Source organism: Ixodes scapularis, unplaced genomic scaffold (assembly GCF_016920785.2).
Source record: "Ixodes scapularis isolate PalLabHiFi unplaced genomic scaffold, ASM1692078v2 PGA_scaffold7__128_contigs__length_106722199, whole genome shotgun sequence".
Taxonomy (NCBI): domain Eukaryota; kingdom Metazoa; phylum Arthropoda; class Arachnida; order Ixodida; family Ixodidae; genus Ixodes; species Ixodes scapularis.
The window spans coordinates 23,106,725-23,123,817 of record NW_024609882.1 but is presented as its reverse complement, the minus strand read 5'-3'; the positions used below and the strand labels follow the sequence as shown (position 1 = coordinate 23,123,817).

General features: G+C 45.8%; 1 protein-coding gene across 3 annotated transcripts in view; it reads right to left on the bottom strand.

Annotated features, from left to right (window-relative positions):
• Positions 1-3,711: 3,711 nt before the first annotated feature.
• Positions 3,712-17,093, bottom strand: part of LOC8031751 (CD151 antigen) — a 127,930-nt gene continuing 114,548 nt past the window's right edge. For all 3 annotated transcript variants that reach the window (XM_029973627.4, XM_040505104.2, XM_029973626.4), the window contains 6 exons: positions 13,848-14,039; positions 10,672-10,746; positions 10,363-10,458; positions 9,501-9,671; positions 7,668-7,751; positions 3,712-7,012 (listed from right to left, as the gene is read on the bottom strand). In XM_029973627.4, coding sequence (XP_029829487.1) covers positions 6,965-7,012; positions 7,668-7,751; positions 9,501-9,671; positions 10,363-10,458; positions 10,672-10,746; positions 13,848-14,039 — 666 coding nt within the window. In that variant the 3' untranslated portion in view covers positions 3,712-6,964. The remainder of the gene's footprint in view (positions 7,013-7,667; positions 7,752-9,500; positions 9,672-10,362; positions 10,459-10,671; positions 10,747-13,847; positions 14,040-17,093) is intronic.

Here is a 17,093-nt window from a genome sequence, read left to right as displayed (position 1 = left end):
CAGTCACGGTATTCGGCGAGGAGGTTAATCAGCTGCCGTCGTTTCGGGTCCGGAAGCTTAGGGTCGATGTCGAGTTGCGCTGGCGACGTACCGTCTTGCTGAGGTGGCGAGGATTCATCAGTAATGGCGGCGATTTCGGCGGAGTTTCGGAGATCCTCGACGTGGCCAACGGCTGCACCTTTTGTGAGGTGTTGCGTTTCATTCCGGAAGTTCGTCACGAGGACCACAGTGCGGCCGTCCTAAAGTTCAGCTACTCCTCGTGCGACGCCTATTCCTCTTCCCAGGAGCAACTGGAGGTTACCTTCCAGAAGAACTTCGCTACGGGTAGCTGCATCGGTCACGACAGGTACAACACTTGATCGCGGCGGCAGATTCACGTGGTCGGCAGCGACTCGGACGGCGGCTGACGCAGTTTGGAGTTTCTCTGAAGGCGGAACAGGTGTCCGCAGCGTCAATCTGTTTTCTCCAAGGTCGATGACGGCGCCGTATTCACACAAAAAGTCCATGCCGAGAATGACGTCTCTGGAACAGTCTTGTAGAATGACGAATTTCACAGGACACGTCTCGCCGTGAATTTCGACGCGAGCGGTGCACCTTCCGACAGGCGTGATGAGGTGTCCTCCGGTGGTTCGTATCTGCGGTCCATCCCACGGCGTCGTGACTTTTCGAAGGTGGCGAGAGAGCCTCCCACTCAATACTGAGTAGTCTGCCCCGGTGTCAACGAGTGCCGATGCGTTTTGGCCATCGATAACAACGTTTAGGTTGTTGGACACCGTTGCAGGCGCGTCGGTGCAATGCGGGGCGTCGAGAGAGTGGGAGCGCTCCGGCGTTCTTGGAGGCTGTTTGTTTCCGTCGTTTTCGGCAACGTCACCTCCAGGCGTTGCCGCACTCAGTTTTCCCGACGACGCAGGGGAGACAGGCTCTCTCGGCGGGATCGTGGCGCTGGGGAGGCTGAACGTCGTGGCGATGGGGAGCGGGCTTCACGGCGGAGAGACGACACTGGGGAGGGCGAACGTCGGAGGTACTCCTCGATGTCGTGAGAGCGTTCGCCGTACCTCGGGCGTGGGTTGTTCGGGTGGAACCCACGCAGGCCCATTTGCCGGTAGGGACAACGACGGTAGATATGGTCGGCCTCCCCGCAGTGGTAGCACAACGGGCGTCGATCGGCCGTCCTCCACACGTCGGTCTCAGTTCGTGGAGCAGCTTGTTCTGGGCGGACGTACGCCCGATCTTCATGGCGTCGTGAATACTGCGGCGCTAGAGGTTCACGTCGAGGCGGCGCCGTATACGGGTGAGCAGGGGGTGGTGGTCGTCGGGTAGCTGCGGCGTAGCTCAGCTTCGGTGGTTCAGGAGCGGCGCTGGCGAGAACTTCTGGCTGCAGCGCCTGCTGAAGTTCTTCCCGGACAATCTCGGCGACTGAGGGCGTAGCCAGGCTTGTGGCAGCAGGTAGCAACTTCTTCAACTCCTCCTGGACGGCTTCACGGATAAGGTCACGGATGCCGGGGAGGGTGGTACCCAGGTCGGATCCAGATGTCGCTAGAGTAGTTACGCCAGGGTGTCGTTGGTAGTGTCTGGCGCGGGCTAGCAAGGCCCGTTCCATATTTGTCGCCTCCGTGATGAACTCGTCGACTGTTGTTGGGGGATTCCGGATGAGACCGCCGAAAATCTCGCTTTTCACACCCCTCATCAGGTGGTGCAGCGTCTTCTCCTCGGTAGCCTGAGGATCGGCGCGGGCACTTAGGCGGAGAACATCCTCCACGAAGCCGGTAATGCTCTCGTTGGGACCTTGAGTCCTGCTACGAAGTAAGTCTTCGGCTCTCTCTCGGCGGTGCTGGTTGACAAATGTCGCCTTCAGCTGGCTCTTGAAAATGTCCCAGGATGTCAATGAAGACTCGTGATTTTCGTACCAGCTTCTGGCAGTCCCCTCGAGCGAGAAATACACGTTTTGCAGCCGTTGCTCGTTGGTCCAGCTATTGTGGCGGGCGACGCGTTCGAATTGGTCGATCCAATCTTCAACGTCTTCGTGGAGTTCGCCGTGGAACGGAGCCGGTGTCCGAGGAGCGACGGGTAGGTAGACGACGGCAGGAGCGGCGGGGGTCTGCGACTGGTTGGCCATCGTCGGCTGCCTGGCCCTGGGTGGTAGAAGTCCGTATTCCGGGTTTAGCCCTTGGGTGCGGCGACTTGATCGAGTCTCGATCTGGTCTTCGTTATGTCCTCGGGAGCTTGGATTCGGACTTGTACTGCGGGAACTCGGAGGGCTGCGCTGCACGAACATGCGGTACCCCGCACCTCCACCAGAATGTCACGGGTGGTGAGTCGTGACCAATAAACAAGAAATAAACAGAAATAAATAAACGTTTAATGTGGCGAACTTGTGCCAAAAATAAAGAAGGAAACAGAAGAAAGCAGAGCGTCGCGGGCGTCGAAGTCGGCGTGTCAGCAGAATCGAGCGCTAGGGCGAGACTGACTCGACAAGGTCGCGGGCGGTTTCTTATCTAGAGTGCGCCGCTATCTCGAAGATTCGGCGAAAGCGGTTCGAGCGTCGCGTGATCGGGCGAGAATGAACACGCACTTTCTAGAAAACAAAAGCAGGGATAAATGATAGAAGTTACGTGCGGTACATGAATAAACGGGAACTTTCTGGAGGACCGTGACCGAGCGTTGCTTTCTCAGCCTTGCGCGCGGCACTATGACAACTGAACGTTGCGCCGCGTTCGGTCCTGTGGGTGTAGTCCTAGGTTGATTGCACTGCACTGCGCCACTTTCCCATGGTAGTGTCCTAATGGGGTAGCCTGTTGACAGAATGATTCGATTAATGTATCTAAAAAAAACTATACTTCGTTTCTAATTACGGTGGATTATGGCGGACCTTACGAGCTATCTTAGTTAATTTAGCGTATCAAATGACAACGCATTACTGCGCCGCACTTAAAGGTCACCCGTTTCCAAGGGTTCATATAGCAAATTTTAGAAAAAATTGAGGATACATGTTTTTGTAATTGTCGCGCGAAAATTGCAGAATTTCAATTTTTTTTAGGAATTCCAAAAACTTCCGGGCACGGTGCAAAACCCCAAAAAAGAAACTTACAATTGTTTAGCGCTAGCTTTTCTGTTAAAATCGAACAAAACATAAAATACTCCGTACAAAATGTTTCTGTCGAATAACTCAATTTTAAGATAAGCTAAAAAAATGCCACAACATAAAAGGGTCGAACAAAAGGCAGGTTTGCCATTTAATTGTACTGTATACTTAAATAAACTAAATCTAACCGCTTCAAGTAGAGCAATCGGCCTGCTTTATACATAGATATATGTTTTTGTGAAACTTTTGCTTATTTATTTTTGTTTCTGTGGCCCTAAAGAGGCATCTACACGTAATTGTGGAAAATCGTGCTCCAGCTGCTTTAAAAAGCGATTTTTTTTTATAGGAAAACCAAGACGTTTTGTGCACAAATTAAGACTCACTCCGTTGTAGCGACATGTTTTTTGCTACTTTATATGAAAATTTCATTGAAAACAAGAAATGGCATGACACACCGATGACCGTCCTTACCTGAACACACTCGGTGCGTGACTTGTTGTACCGATGACAGCAAACAGACAAAGACGACGAGGCTGTCTTTGAGTGTTCACAACGTAAATTAGAGCCTTTTTTTGTCTTTTCGGTTCAGTTGGGGAGTTGGATGCTGGAGTCAAAACACATACAGTTCATTCGAGAGCATAATTGGTCAGCGGGACTTTATTTTTTCTTGAAATAAATACTGCGAAGGACACTGTGAGAACAAGTACTCTCAGACAAACAGACAAAATGTCGATCAAACGGGTGATTTCGAGAAGCACACCGAAATTTTGTTTGACCAGTGCTCGTGGTATCTCGCACATTTTTTTTTAGCATAAACAAAGTGAAGAAGATGGGGAACAACTCGGCTATAGTACACACACTTGGGGACTAAGAAGCGGGATTGTATATTTTAATATTCAAATGTAAACATTTCATATCCAGTAACGCCATGGCTTGTAACTGCCTGCAGTTTCCACAAAACAAAAGAACATTGTGTATGAAACGAAAACCATTAGCTCGACGGTGGATCGGTCCCTCTAAATGTACAACAGCGATCAGCACATTGGTTTAACGAGACATGGCTAGCTCCATGCACTTTCTTTATTTTTTGTACTTGGTCGCCAGAGTTTTTATGCGCGCAGGTATGTTTGCATTGCCCAAATAACAAACAACGACAACACAGAGACGCGAGTAGAAAAATCACGCACGCTAAACACAAACTTGGGAACCAAGTCCTTGTTGCTTCAAAGAAAACTCGTCCCGTGAGCTCAACATTAAGTACCACACAACACTACGATGCACTGACGACGACAAAAGCCACAACAATTAAGTAAAAAAAAACTGCGTCGGTAACGCAACTATGTACATGCAACGCACCACTGTATTGAAACGGCACAGAAAAAACAACAACACTGGGATTGACATCACATGGGAGTTCAAGTAGTACCAGTCGGAGATATAGGCTGCATACAACATTGCTGCAAACGTTGAAGTTTCAAATCAGTTGTGGTGCAGGGAACGCACCAAACAGAGGACGACCACTCAAGTCTGAAACGGCATTCGCCAACGCCAAGCCTAACATGGCGGCCATCAGTTCGTTCCAAACGCGATTAGGCGAGAGTTGCCGTCTCGTTTCGCGACACTATCCACTCAGAACTCACGCGTGACTTCGCTTCGATGCGCTATGTCCGTATATTTAAGGTTCAACTAAGTGCAGGTAAGGGTGAATAGGATTAACTGGATTTCGTTCTGTATTCGCGCTTATACATCTGAGAGAAATATACTGCGCGTTATATATATATAGATCTAACAAATTAAGGAGATATATGTGCGCTCGTGTACCTTCATGACGTCAACCTCTCACCTGATGCCTTACTACTTCCCACAAAGTATATGATCAGACTACATTTGTCTGCAAAGCGAAACGCATTTTTAGAATAAATGGTCCGTGCGTGAAGGCAATGTCTCCATCCGGCCTTCTACTTTTCTCGTTGACCGTCAAAATTAACAAGGCACGCCAGTTATTTATTTATTTTTTACGCAGGCACTTCCTTGTTTTTTGTTAACTTTTCTCGCAACGACAATTTTTAACCGGACAATATTGACGGCACACTATGACAGTTTGAAATGACGTCTTCTGTGATGTCTTTCCCGGAATGTTCCTGTGTGTGCTGGTGCAGTGGAAAAAGCTGCAACGTGAATACCTAAAGTCGTGTCATGGCACCTACTCAACGTACTCCCGGGTTATTTTCACGTGCCTAAAAATCTTGAATAATTTGGGTAGTAGAAGCAATGGCTGTGCTAGGAACCATCGGATCCTAACGACTGGGCAGAAGTGGCTATATTTCAACTATCTTGGTCCCATACTGTTCAAAGGCAGCTGTTTCATTTCTTTCTTTCTTTTTTTTCTACTTTGAGAAGCGCTAGCTGCACTAGAAAAAAATACGTTCGCGTGCACATTGATTTTAAGGTACAGTAGAAGGCGTGTGACGTGGACGCAATAGTTGAATACGTGTGGAGTGTCAGTGTGATACGCGCAGGTGAACTCCTACCATGAGCCCAAACAGAGAGAGCTAAGACGAGAAGCCAACCAAAAATAAAATCAACACGAACACGACAAAACACAACGAGTGAACTAAATCCTACCTAGCAATATATCCCGACCGACAAATTCATAGAGCAAGGTGTTTAAAGAATCGACGATCACAACCGCACCACAAACATACTTTTAGGCGATTTACACAAGCGAGACTAGATGAGAAACAAAATCCTGTTGGTCTCAAAACATCATTACGGCCTATAATACACATTATTCCGCAGTGTCAGTACCAAGAGTAAATGGCGGGAATCACTAAAAATGGCTCCATGGAATTCTAGAGTGTATTCCGGCGTAAAGCCGCTCCCAGCGTTACCGAGGAGTAACAATCACCGTTTGCCATCCAATACAACAATACAACTTCTTGAAGTCGTATGTTTGTTTTTGTTGTTGTTGTTTTCTTTAAATTATATTGCATTTTTGTTTTTCTTGTTCCTGTGTTGTAGTTGTGAGGTGTTTGTTTTTGCTTGAATATCTCGATGAACGTCGGTGTCTCGGTTTTTTTTAGCGATACTTAGTTCTGAAAAAGAGAATGCCTGAACTATACTTTCTTTACGTGTTTACAATCTTCTCTCTGGCAGGATTGTGGAGAGACTGCCACTAAATGCACTGGTAGGGGTTACCAAAGTCGATATGCGGACCGTCTAGTTTATTATAAATTATACTAGATAAGGGCTAAAACACTGTACATAAGTTAATAAATTACAAGACGCCATGGGAGCGAACGTGGACTCCATTTTCACAACGCCAACAATTGCTAAAAGAAACTCGACAACGCAATGACATAAGCACGTAAGAAAAAAAAAAAAAAAACAACTAAACGAGAAATGTTTCTGAGCTTTTTCCACACTCATCTTGTAGATCAACAAATGACAACATTCACGCCGATTTCCGAATAACAACATGAAACAACGCGCACCAATCTCGGAGAAGACCATCTTGAAAGATGAAGAACCCAGGAGATAAGAAATGTCCGCGCGATGTCCACTGAAGGCTTTCCTTTTTCACAACTCAGGTAGGCACCTCGAAGGACGTTGCTTGATTTTTTTCTTTCCTTGCTTCTTGGCGAGAAACGTAGTCACAAAAAACAAAAATGTCCGCGCAGTCCCTTCTCTTCGAGGCGTCGAACGTAGGAGCGATGAAACGAAACTTGAAAGCGACGTAAAAAGTCAACAACGCCAAGCGACTGGGGCGTCATTGGCACCTTTGGTTGCGGAAGGAGAGAGGCACACGCGTGCGCATTGTAGCGGGGAGTAGGCACCGGATCGCAGTCGGATATGACGTCAGGGGTGTCGACCGCTTCTGCTTCAGCGAATCATGAGGAACATGGCACACGAGAGCACCATCCCGACGACCTGAGGAAACGAAACAAAACAGAGAGCAGGATGTAAAGACCTTGTTTCAAAGTACGGGGTGAATGCCACCAAAACTCAGCCGGATCAGGTAAAACCCCTTTGTAGTTTTGCAGGCAGCAATAACCGAAAAAATCATGACGGAGCAGATTTTGAAAGTGAACGTAAAGCACATCGTAATGCCTGCACCGTGAACTTTCAGTTCACGGTGCAGGCGGGGAGCGCTTTTGATACATGGGCACGAATGGACGCTAAACACACCAGTCGGAGACGCACTCCAGGCACCATAGTATTTCTGCAGTTTTAATGGGTTTATTGAGCGGGGGACGTCCACTTCTTGCATTTCGCCTATGGCGGGCGTAATTTCGAAATATGTCTGCGTGCTTGAGCGATAAATCGGCACCCTGCTTTACAAACACGTCGGCGTCTGCCCACACCAGGTGTGAGCATTGCGCATGCGCAGAAGACATATTCGCGTTACGTCACGTATGGGCAACAGGGAGTACACTTCAGGTGGGACACTACAGGGGGAACACCCTGCAGTTTAAAACTTTGAAATTCATCCAGATCAAACCACGAATCTTTAGCAAGTTTCCGGGAAACAAACAAAGCTCTGATAAATCCAGCAATAAGGTAATATCGAAGAGTTATGACTTACCAACAGACAGGAGATGCCGATGCCTATTCCACCTACAATGACAGCATGTCCCTTGACAAAATCTCGAACTTTCTCGTGACAGCTCTGAAGGGCAAAAATAGACATGTTCCTTAGAAATCGAAGAGCAATAACGAAACAATATAGGAAAAAGCATTCCACCATTTAATACGGTTAGCTCCCATCTCCATCCAAACCCCCCAAATTAGCACGCCGACACGCGTTAATGTGCCTAAATTGACACCGAAATATGAAAGCACAATTACAAAAGCTGGTTTTGTTATTACGACATCGCGTAACTCGTCAACTAAGAAGGTGTTCTTATTGGCAAGATGTAGTTTTGTTTTCTGGAAAAGTGCGGCCTCACATAAATTTTGTGTATTGCATGGGCTTGCGCTATTCTTGGTTTACCTCCATCGGTTCGCTTCACAATTATATCTATATATTCAGCGCGTGTTCAAGTCAATCCTGTGTGAACCTACAGTTTATTCGACTGTACGCAACAGAACAGCCAAAAAAAAAATTTGATTTGCCGTAACTATATGTGGTGGCAATTCAATTTTACGAAACTAAAGATTATAGCACGAGGTCGTTCACTTGGCTAGATCAGATCCATTAAGAAAGCCTAGATTAAACTAATGGTTTGTACAGGTCACTAAGATGCACTATAATTTCGAAAAACAAAGAATAGACATCAGATATATCTTACAGTAATGAAGATTCCCAAATGAGCTATTCTTAACTGAAATACGCCAAAAATTCTCTCAGATAACCATTGACCGTCAAGGGGAAAGCTTTAGCCTAAACGAAACACACAAATATCTACAGGGTGTTTTCGAGCGCTATTCGGGTGCAAAATATGTATAAATAAACCAATCAATTCAATACAATTACATTTTCCACAAAGGTGTCTCGAGATCGTGAACTTATCGCACTCAAATTTCATGGGTGTAGGTTTTGAAAAAGCAAAGAAGGCCTAACAAAAATCCTGCATCACCCCATGCTCAGGGAGAAAAACGGTAGTCCCGTTTGGTTGATGCTACTAGTCACAGGTGGCAAAAAAATAAAGCAAAAACGTGAAAACGTCTGAGATGAACATCCTAAAGCAGATCCAGCACATATCCGAGCACAGGCGATACCATCTGTGAGAAGCCACGTTAACCAAACAGTTTTACCATTTTTCCACCATGTATACAAGACAAAAAGTAACATTTTAAACTTAAATTCTGTTTGTGCAATCCACACATTGAATCTGAGTTTGATAATAGCACCGCTAAAAGACACCTTAACGAAAAGTTTGAATGCGCTTGGTTCATTTGTATGAATTTTGGTATCGCCCAAAAAGCTGCTCAGAAACAATAAGGTGCTCAGAAACAAACAAGGTGCTCAAAAACAAACAACAAACAACAGCTCGCCAGCGCCACTTACACTCGTTTTCACTAATAGTTCCTGAAGCAGGCTTATTTCCCTTTTCCTATGACCCCACCGCTGGTGGTCGGCGAACCACGCTACTTTTTCAAGCATCTTTGAGGCGTTCCTTTCTGTTCCACTAAGAGTGTTTTCTTTTTTTTGCACCACAGTCTCAAGTGTTAAACGACATGATCAGCTACCACCAGCTCGCCTGCGCAATTGCAGTTTTTTCACTAACTTGGAGAGCACGCTTTAGAGCGGTTATTTTTGTTAGTTGTAAACCTGAGAAAGAATGTTTTTTTCTGTTGTTTTTTTTACTTAAACTCCACACACTCCGATTACAACGTCGCGAATTTGTCCGCACCGTTTCCACCGCCGTTGTCAAACCGCTTTCAAACTTTGTGCCACAAAAAAAGGCCAACTCACGTCCATGTAAGTGTCTCTGTCAGAAGGACTCTTCAAGCAGGCGTGCAGCCATTCTTTCTTTATGCAGCACGACTCCGGGACTTGATGATTCTGGTTGAAGTGAGAGTTCTTCAAAGCCCACACTTTGTACGGATCGTTCCTTGGAGGTATCCTCACTCCGCAACATTGGAACTGCGCAAAACAAAAAACACACAGGCACGTTTAACGTTCCGACGCGTGAAAAGCAGATACACCAGGAACGACACTGCTTCTTGCAGGTCGTATCGGTTAAAGAAGCGCTATTCCAACAGCGTACGGAATTGGAACTTCAACCAGTCCGGCGTTTTGCGTTCGTGTTCGAAAGCGTTTGAACAGTACAACGAATACAAAAAGCTGTCTTTTGTCTTCAATGCACTCGACGAACGCGTTAGGATTCGGAAAGGCCGGGTCCGGCCGGCGCTTGGTGTTCGCGTTCGAACCCATGGGGGAAAAAAGGTGATTTATTATACTAACCGCATAACAATTATTCAACAAACCTATAGAGAAACAAATATGAACAGTGCGACATTCACACCCAAGTTTCCGTGCATGAATGCGAGTTAAAAGTAAATAAAGATTACGGGCTGTTAAGTTACAGGCTATAACATTTAGGTGTTTAACACTGTTACTCAATCAGGTTGTTATAGTAAAATTCAAATTGCTCGTTTATTTTGTCCAAGATATCCGAGAGCGTGAAGTGATTTGCTAAGTTGCAACTGTTTATTTATACTGGCTACACGACGAAAACGAGTTTGGAGGCTTTTTTTTTCTTAATCTAGGTTTTGTATATATAGTTTTCCTTATAAAATAATCATCTTTATAGAGCGACTAGTTCGAAACTTACATGCTGTTGCACCGCATCCCAGGCGTCAGTGACGACGGAATCGTTCTTGTACATGGGGATTGACATGACCATCTCTTGGTACATCCGATCGTCAACCTGCAAGTGAAATGAGAATAATTGTTTAGAGCGAAATCCATGTGAATGTTCACATTGGTGTATATACTCTTAGCGTGCAACGAGAATATCATCGACGCATAAACAATCTATAGTCATCCTGGTTAGATGGATGGTATTGGTTACTCTTTTTATTGGGCGGTAGCTTGCGCCATCTAGCCGACCTATAGATAATGTGAGAACGGTGTTGCTTACCTCATTTCTGAAGACATATCCTAATATGCCTCCGACGAGCATGGTGATGAATATCATGAAGAGTATTATGAAGAACTGTAGAAGAGAAAACAATCATTGTATTAATAACTGTTTTTTGTCGCTAATTGCATGAACATAATAAGCACCTTCCACAGAAAATGAATAATTAGCACTGTGCTCACTAAAGATAGATTTCAGAGGACGAAAATTACCGTGAACGTTCCTAGCCTTGTTATAGGAACGTGTTTGTGCATGCACTTTTTATTGTATATTAGGCGTTGATTAAAGAATGTTTATTATGCTCATCGCGTGTAGATATATATATATATATATATATGTCGTTTTATAAGGAATATACAACCGCCATGTGTTTCTTGTTTTTTATACGTAAAGTTTTGATGTTCGTATGCACCCCACACCAGCTGGGGCCTGTTCGAGGCCTGCAGTACGTCTAAATAAATATATAAAATAAATATATTGATATAAAAATGTTACGGATTACATTCATTTGTTATACGCTGTTTACATTATTTCAAGGTAAACGTGGTCCAAACACTTCGATATCTATGCGGAGCTTTTCAGATAAATTATTTCTCTTAAATTAGCATAAAGATGTCTGGGGCTCAACCATATCAGATCGACGGAGCTGTCAAAAACGCTCAGTTAAAAAAAAAAACTGTCTCAAATTAGAAAACAAATAAATGAACAATGAAAACAGTGTGAATGCATCAAGCTATTTATAAAAAAGACGAGGATAAACATAAACTGCGATCGACGGTGCACCGCAATCGGAAGTCCTTTGCAGAAATATTTTTCGTTTTTCAATACATTCCAATAAAATAAAAGAAGTAAAAAAGAAAACTCCGGGACTTTGAATAATTTTTTAAAGCATAATTTGAATCAATAAAACTGTTTCTTCCAAAATTAAAGAAAACTAAAAAAAAAAATGTTGGCCATGAATAATGTAGGGTTTCCCCGATTCCGAGCCCTCGGAGAACACTACAACCTACTGAACGTCAACACCGAAACGAAACGCGCGCTTTTTGCCGTTATTTCTTTCTCGGCATCTTAGTGCGTGCCGAAAAGTATTAGAGGCACGCGACCAAAACGAAACGCATGCCCGAGAACGCTATGCCCGGCAGCCGTTTCCATGTCAACAAAGAAACACGGGCAGCAGCCCCCGCGGCCATTTACAACATAGTGGCAAAGCATCAACAGGCTGGATCAATATGCAGGAGCAATTTGGAGGGGGAGGGGGGGGGGGGGCTTGCTGACTTGGGTCGCTTCCAAGATGCCTTAGAATCGAATATCTTTCTTCGGTCCTTTTCCGAGGTATTATTTCCCACCACTAAGTGTCCTTGCCCCGAAAAGCAGCTGAAGGCCGCCGGCCGGGGTTGCACTATTTCGTCGCGTATTTCCTCTCCGTGAGAGCAAACCGTCGGGGAGTTCGGCAAAGCGTGTCGGCGTTTCCGCTTTTTTAAAGTTCCGCAAGATATATGTACTGGTTGCGACTTTTAAAAGCATACGAAATTTTACTTTGTCGGTCAGTCACAAAGCATTTAAGGGAAATGCACTTGAGTTAAAGGAGACCATGGTTCTATTTTCTCTGAATAAGACTGAGAACACAAGATATACTATAACTTTGACCCCCATTTATACGTCGTAGTTTGCTTTATGGTAAAATGTGTTGGATCAGCGATGTTAACTTGGTTTTGGGTTTAAGAGCGTTCTAACTTGGTTTTGGGTTTAAGAGCGTTAGATACGCGGATGTGCTTTGTTAAGTAAGTTCTCCAAACCCGAATAACGAATATAGCTAATGTGAACGGAAGAGAAGGGTGACGACTGCTTATGTATATATTTTCTAAATGTAATCCCAGAAAAATATGTTAATAGCGCGACTCCAGCTGATCCGTCAGTCCACCAAGAAATGCGGTTCTGATCAGAGCTAATATTCAAACGAAAAAAAAATATTCATGCTGCCAAATGTAGCTGGAAGTGTGATAGTAGGCGAATCTACAGAGGTAGTCAGAACGATACGACCGCCACGTTCTTTAAGCTCTGGGCTGTTCTGCACGCAGAACAGTCTGAGTGAAAGTTATTGGCTTTCTAAGATTGGATAGAAGGCTCGGAGTGTCCCAGTGCTTGTCTCATGGGAGCATTTCTTTAGGCACGCAAAGAGGCGATGCATATAACTTCCCCAGCACATTTGTGTTTTTGTTTTGCTTTTTATTGCTGCAGTCTTAGTCTGGTTTTCATCAGGCTAATCGTATTTCTATTCCTCTTTGTGGCAAGGCTTCCAATATCATTTGTCCTTACAAAAATAACTCTGAACGTGGGTGCATATACTCTATCCTTACGACGACCGCTTAGTAAACGAAAATGCATCTATTCCCTTTACTTTTCGACAAAATGCGTCATTAGCTTAGAAATGGGAACCGCGTTTTTCGCACCGCAAAAACAAAGTATGCATCGCCGAAAGTTAAGAGTCGTTCTCGATGCAGCGCTATAGAGTTCAAATAAGATTCCAGTATCTTAGAGCTAAATGTTATCGAATTCTAAAAATAGGAAGAATTTAAATAAAAGCCTTTTAATGAGAAAATGTCTGCCACGAGACGAAAAGCGTTAGCTGTCAATCACGAACGCCAATTTCTCGTATTCACTTTCCCAAAACCCTATTCGTACTTATTCAATGACCTTAAGGTCTGAGACTTCGGCACTTTAACTAAACCGTTAGATCTACACTCTGGCTGAGTTCGCGATTTCCAAAACGTCTTATTAAATTTCCGCGTTACAAAATTGTGTGGTACAAGTTTCTTGCCTTGCCTATATGCAATATCCGTAAGTCTTCAGTTGCGGTCCCTTCGGTTCCGTTCACGGATGTGCCAATATCATTTCGAATAACATAGCACTGCATCGTCATAGCCTTCAAAATGACAGGGAAAGCTACAACACCTGGTTCTATTAGCATTGTTGAAGCTAGGAATTACACTGCGCTATTGGGCTTAAACCGCTATTCGCCACACCTCTAATTCTATTCACATCTTCACCAGGAACAAGTTCACTATTTTTATGTCTCTGAATGCTACAAGCACCCAAAGGTATGGTCGGGTTAAGGTAGTTACCACCATAGATAGAACGAGAGGAAAGAGGGCTGAGGAAAAAGGCTAAGGGCTTACCGTAAGCAGCATGCACTTGATCTCTTTGAAGGCTCCTAAGCAGCCGAGGAAGGAGATGATGGTGACCACCACGCCGGTGGCTATCAGGATGGACGCAGAGCTGACATACAGGTCCGTGCCTAGGAGCCGCTCCATGAAGGACCGGTCGGCCAGCGTCCAAATCCCGACGGCGAACACCACCACCCCGCCAACCTGGTGGAGAAAACGGTAACAAGTGCGGCCCGGTGAGTCGAAGAACATACAATGCTCTGTAGTCAATGGCACCTTAAAAAAACGCAGGGAGTGACTTGTAATGTTCACGTTTGTAGCTTCGTTGACACCAAGCGGAAAAAGCACGCAGTACGATTGGTGTCTGGAAGGGGGAGTTGCGCTACCTCCTTTGTCTCCTCCGCGGTGAGTTTGCGCGGATGGTATCGCAATTCCACTTCCGGTCGAGATTCGCAATTCAAGTTTTTTTCCGCTGCATGAGGAAGACCCGCAGTAGAGGGCTACTGTGCATGCTAAGCATGAGAAGAAAAACGGCTGAAACATTTGCTCAAGTTATAAAAGACGTAGATGTTCATAAAGGTATCACGTTGAAACCACCGCATGCCTCTTCAGCCTAAATGTATGATAACGTTAAAGAAACCATTATGATCATTTGTTTCCCTCTGTTGTATTGCTGTGTTGTATTACTGCGTCATACTATGTACTCGGGTTATTTGCTTGCAACACATGCCTGCAGTACCGTATGTCTGGGTGTACATCAGAAAACGTTTTGTAAAATTGCCATGTCGTAATGTTGATGGCATTTTATTTACCCGCCTATTGAGCGCAATCAAGGATCATAATAGCCCCCGTGCAAGCATCTCATCGCCACAAAAACATACCCTTTCTATCTGACCTTTCATTATAAAGGATTGGTTCTTCGTCGTCAACGCTGACCGCAACCGACTCAATGACCTTCTACAAATACCAAAGGGCCCACATCCCCGAAAGTTTACCGCACACATATTCTCGCCTTTACTCCCACAGCGTCCGCTCAAATTGGAAGAACTTAAACCGACAACTACACCGCATTAAAATCGCCGTTTCTTCGCGATCTTCGCAGCTCAAAGCCGGGGAATCTCGAAAACAAAAACAAAAAAATGCCAGTGCACGGGTAGTGTCGTGGAGACCCCCGGACGAGACACCCATACACTTTTCCCGGGACTCGAGGGCAGGTCCTTCCATTTTTAATGTCCGTTGCCAGGGATCCCGGGACTGAGCCACGGGTCGGCCACACCCAAGAGCCCCAGATACGGGCTACGGCGTCGTGCTCTTCCCGAGTTGGCTCGACCGGGAAGCCGCTCATTATGTCCGCTCTCTTCATTTTCATCCCCGTCCCGGCCGTAGCGTCGCCGCCGTGTCGCTCGAAAGGGCAAGCTAGCTCCGACATTTTTTGTTCCTCTTCTCCTTGTCGCGTGATCGAAAGACAGGACATCGCTTTTGCTGGACACCGGTAACCAGGATAGTTCCACGCAAAGAGCTATTTCTCTGTGTGCAAAGTCTTCTGTGATCGTCCCTGACTCCACATAGTGTTTCCGGAGATTCACCCGGGAGGCGGTCACAGAAGGTTCTGCAGTGTCTTCTGTGGCCGTCCCTGACTCTAAAAAATCTTTGCGAGGTCATTCTGCAGACGGTCATAGACTCACAGAAGACTCTGAGAGACTTCTGTGACTATCACTTACCCTGCTGAATATTTGCAAAGTTGCTGGGCAGGCGGTCACAAAAGACTGCGCGGAGAGCCACCGAAAACTCTGCACGGTATTCTGTGAACGTAGCTGACTCTGCGGAGTCACCCCACAGCCGGTCATCGAGGACTGTAGACAGTCACAGAAGACTCTGCAGCCTTTTGTGACCGTGATAATTTGGATTGCAAACACTTAAAGATATTGTTCAGACAAGAGCGTATGATTGTCCACTCAAGGGGCACCAGAGCTTGCCATTGCCGCAAGGTCTACACTCTGAAATCTGAACAGTTGCAGATCGTATATTTTGTGCTAAAACGAAGCTCACTTTCTAAGCATGCACTCCCGAGACGTGTCGCCTACCGCCTTTCGATACAGCAATAATGGAAACAACAATCATTCATCTATAGGCCACTTCTAAAATAATAACTGACGCCAGAAGAGCCGGTTCCGGTGAATATTCATGTCACCGTGTGTGCTGAACACGAACAGCCGGTTAGTGCAATTTATCGAACGACACAAGCACGCTCTTGTGTCTTCGAAGAAGGGCACAAAGTTGCCAACTTCAACGTTTGAATACAGAGAGCCACTCCACTCTGCGGGCAATACCACAGAAGAGTACGCTACTATGTCCACAAATCCATGGTCATAAATCCCGCTCACGAAATCCGACCTCAACGTTCCGTCATCCCTATGAAAAGGTCATTCCACTGCAAAAAAAAAAAAAAAACGCGTTAATGTGACGCAACCGTTCGAGTACGCTCTCTCTGTTAAAGCTCGTCCTATGCCCTCCAGACTGGTCTAAATATAAATATCCAAAGCGATCACGGCGAGGCGAAAGCTGCTCGAGTGAAAGCAAGAAGGACCGCTACCAGTCGTGATGTTGCCCCGCGACTGAAGAGAGGAAAGTAGCCGAACGCACAAGAGAAAGAAACGGAACCTGACAGGTCAAGGTACTGCGCCAACGGGAGGCAAGGTCATGACGCAACCGACGTCTTTCCGGTCCGTCCGCTAGGAGGCCGCATCGGGGCGGCTAGAGCGCAGAGAGGCTAGATTTAAGAGGAGATGCAACCCCAACCATGGAAAGTGCTAGCGTAGAGTGGTTGCAAGTGCGCAGGCGTTGCGCAGGCGGAGCATTTTGAAGCTCTCCGAGATCTAGACTCTTTACTGGGCCGTTTACGTGAGCGCAGAACGGGACCAGAGCACGTAGGGGACGAGTCACGTCCGCGGAGTGTTCGTTCCTTGTGCTACAGATGCCTGGACGACGTTGCCTCTGGCTCATCGGTTGCAACAAGCACCTCGCGTCTTGTTTATGCCTCCTGGCAGGTTACTTCGTTATCTTGTTTCATAGCTGACGACGGGGAGGCAGTGGAATGCAAGAACGAAAGCTCAGCATGCTCGATGAGCAGCTCGTGCTTGTTTTACTTTCTGCACGAGCCTTTTATTTTCTGCCTCTATTATTATGTGTTTTTTTTAGTTGTTTCTTCCGACTTTATGCTGTAGTCCTCACTAGTCCTCACAGGCGTTTTAGTGATAC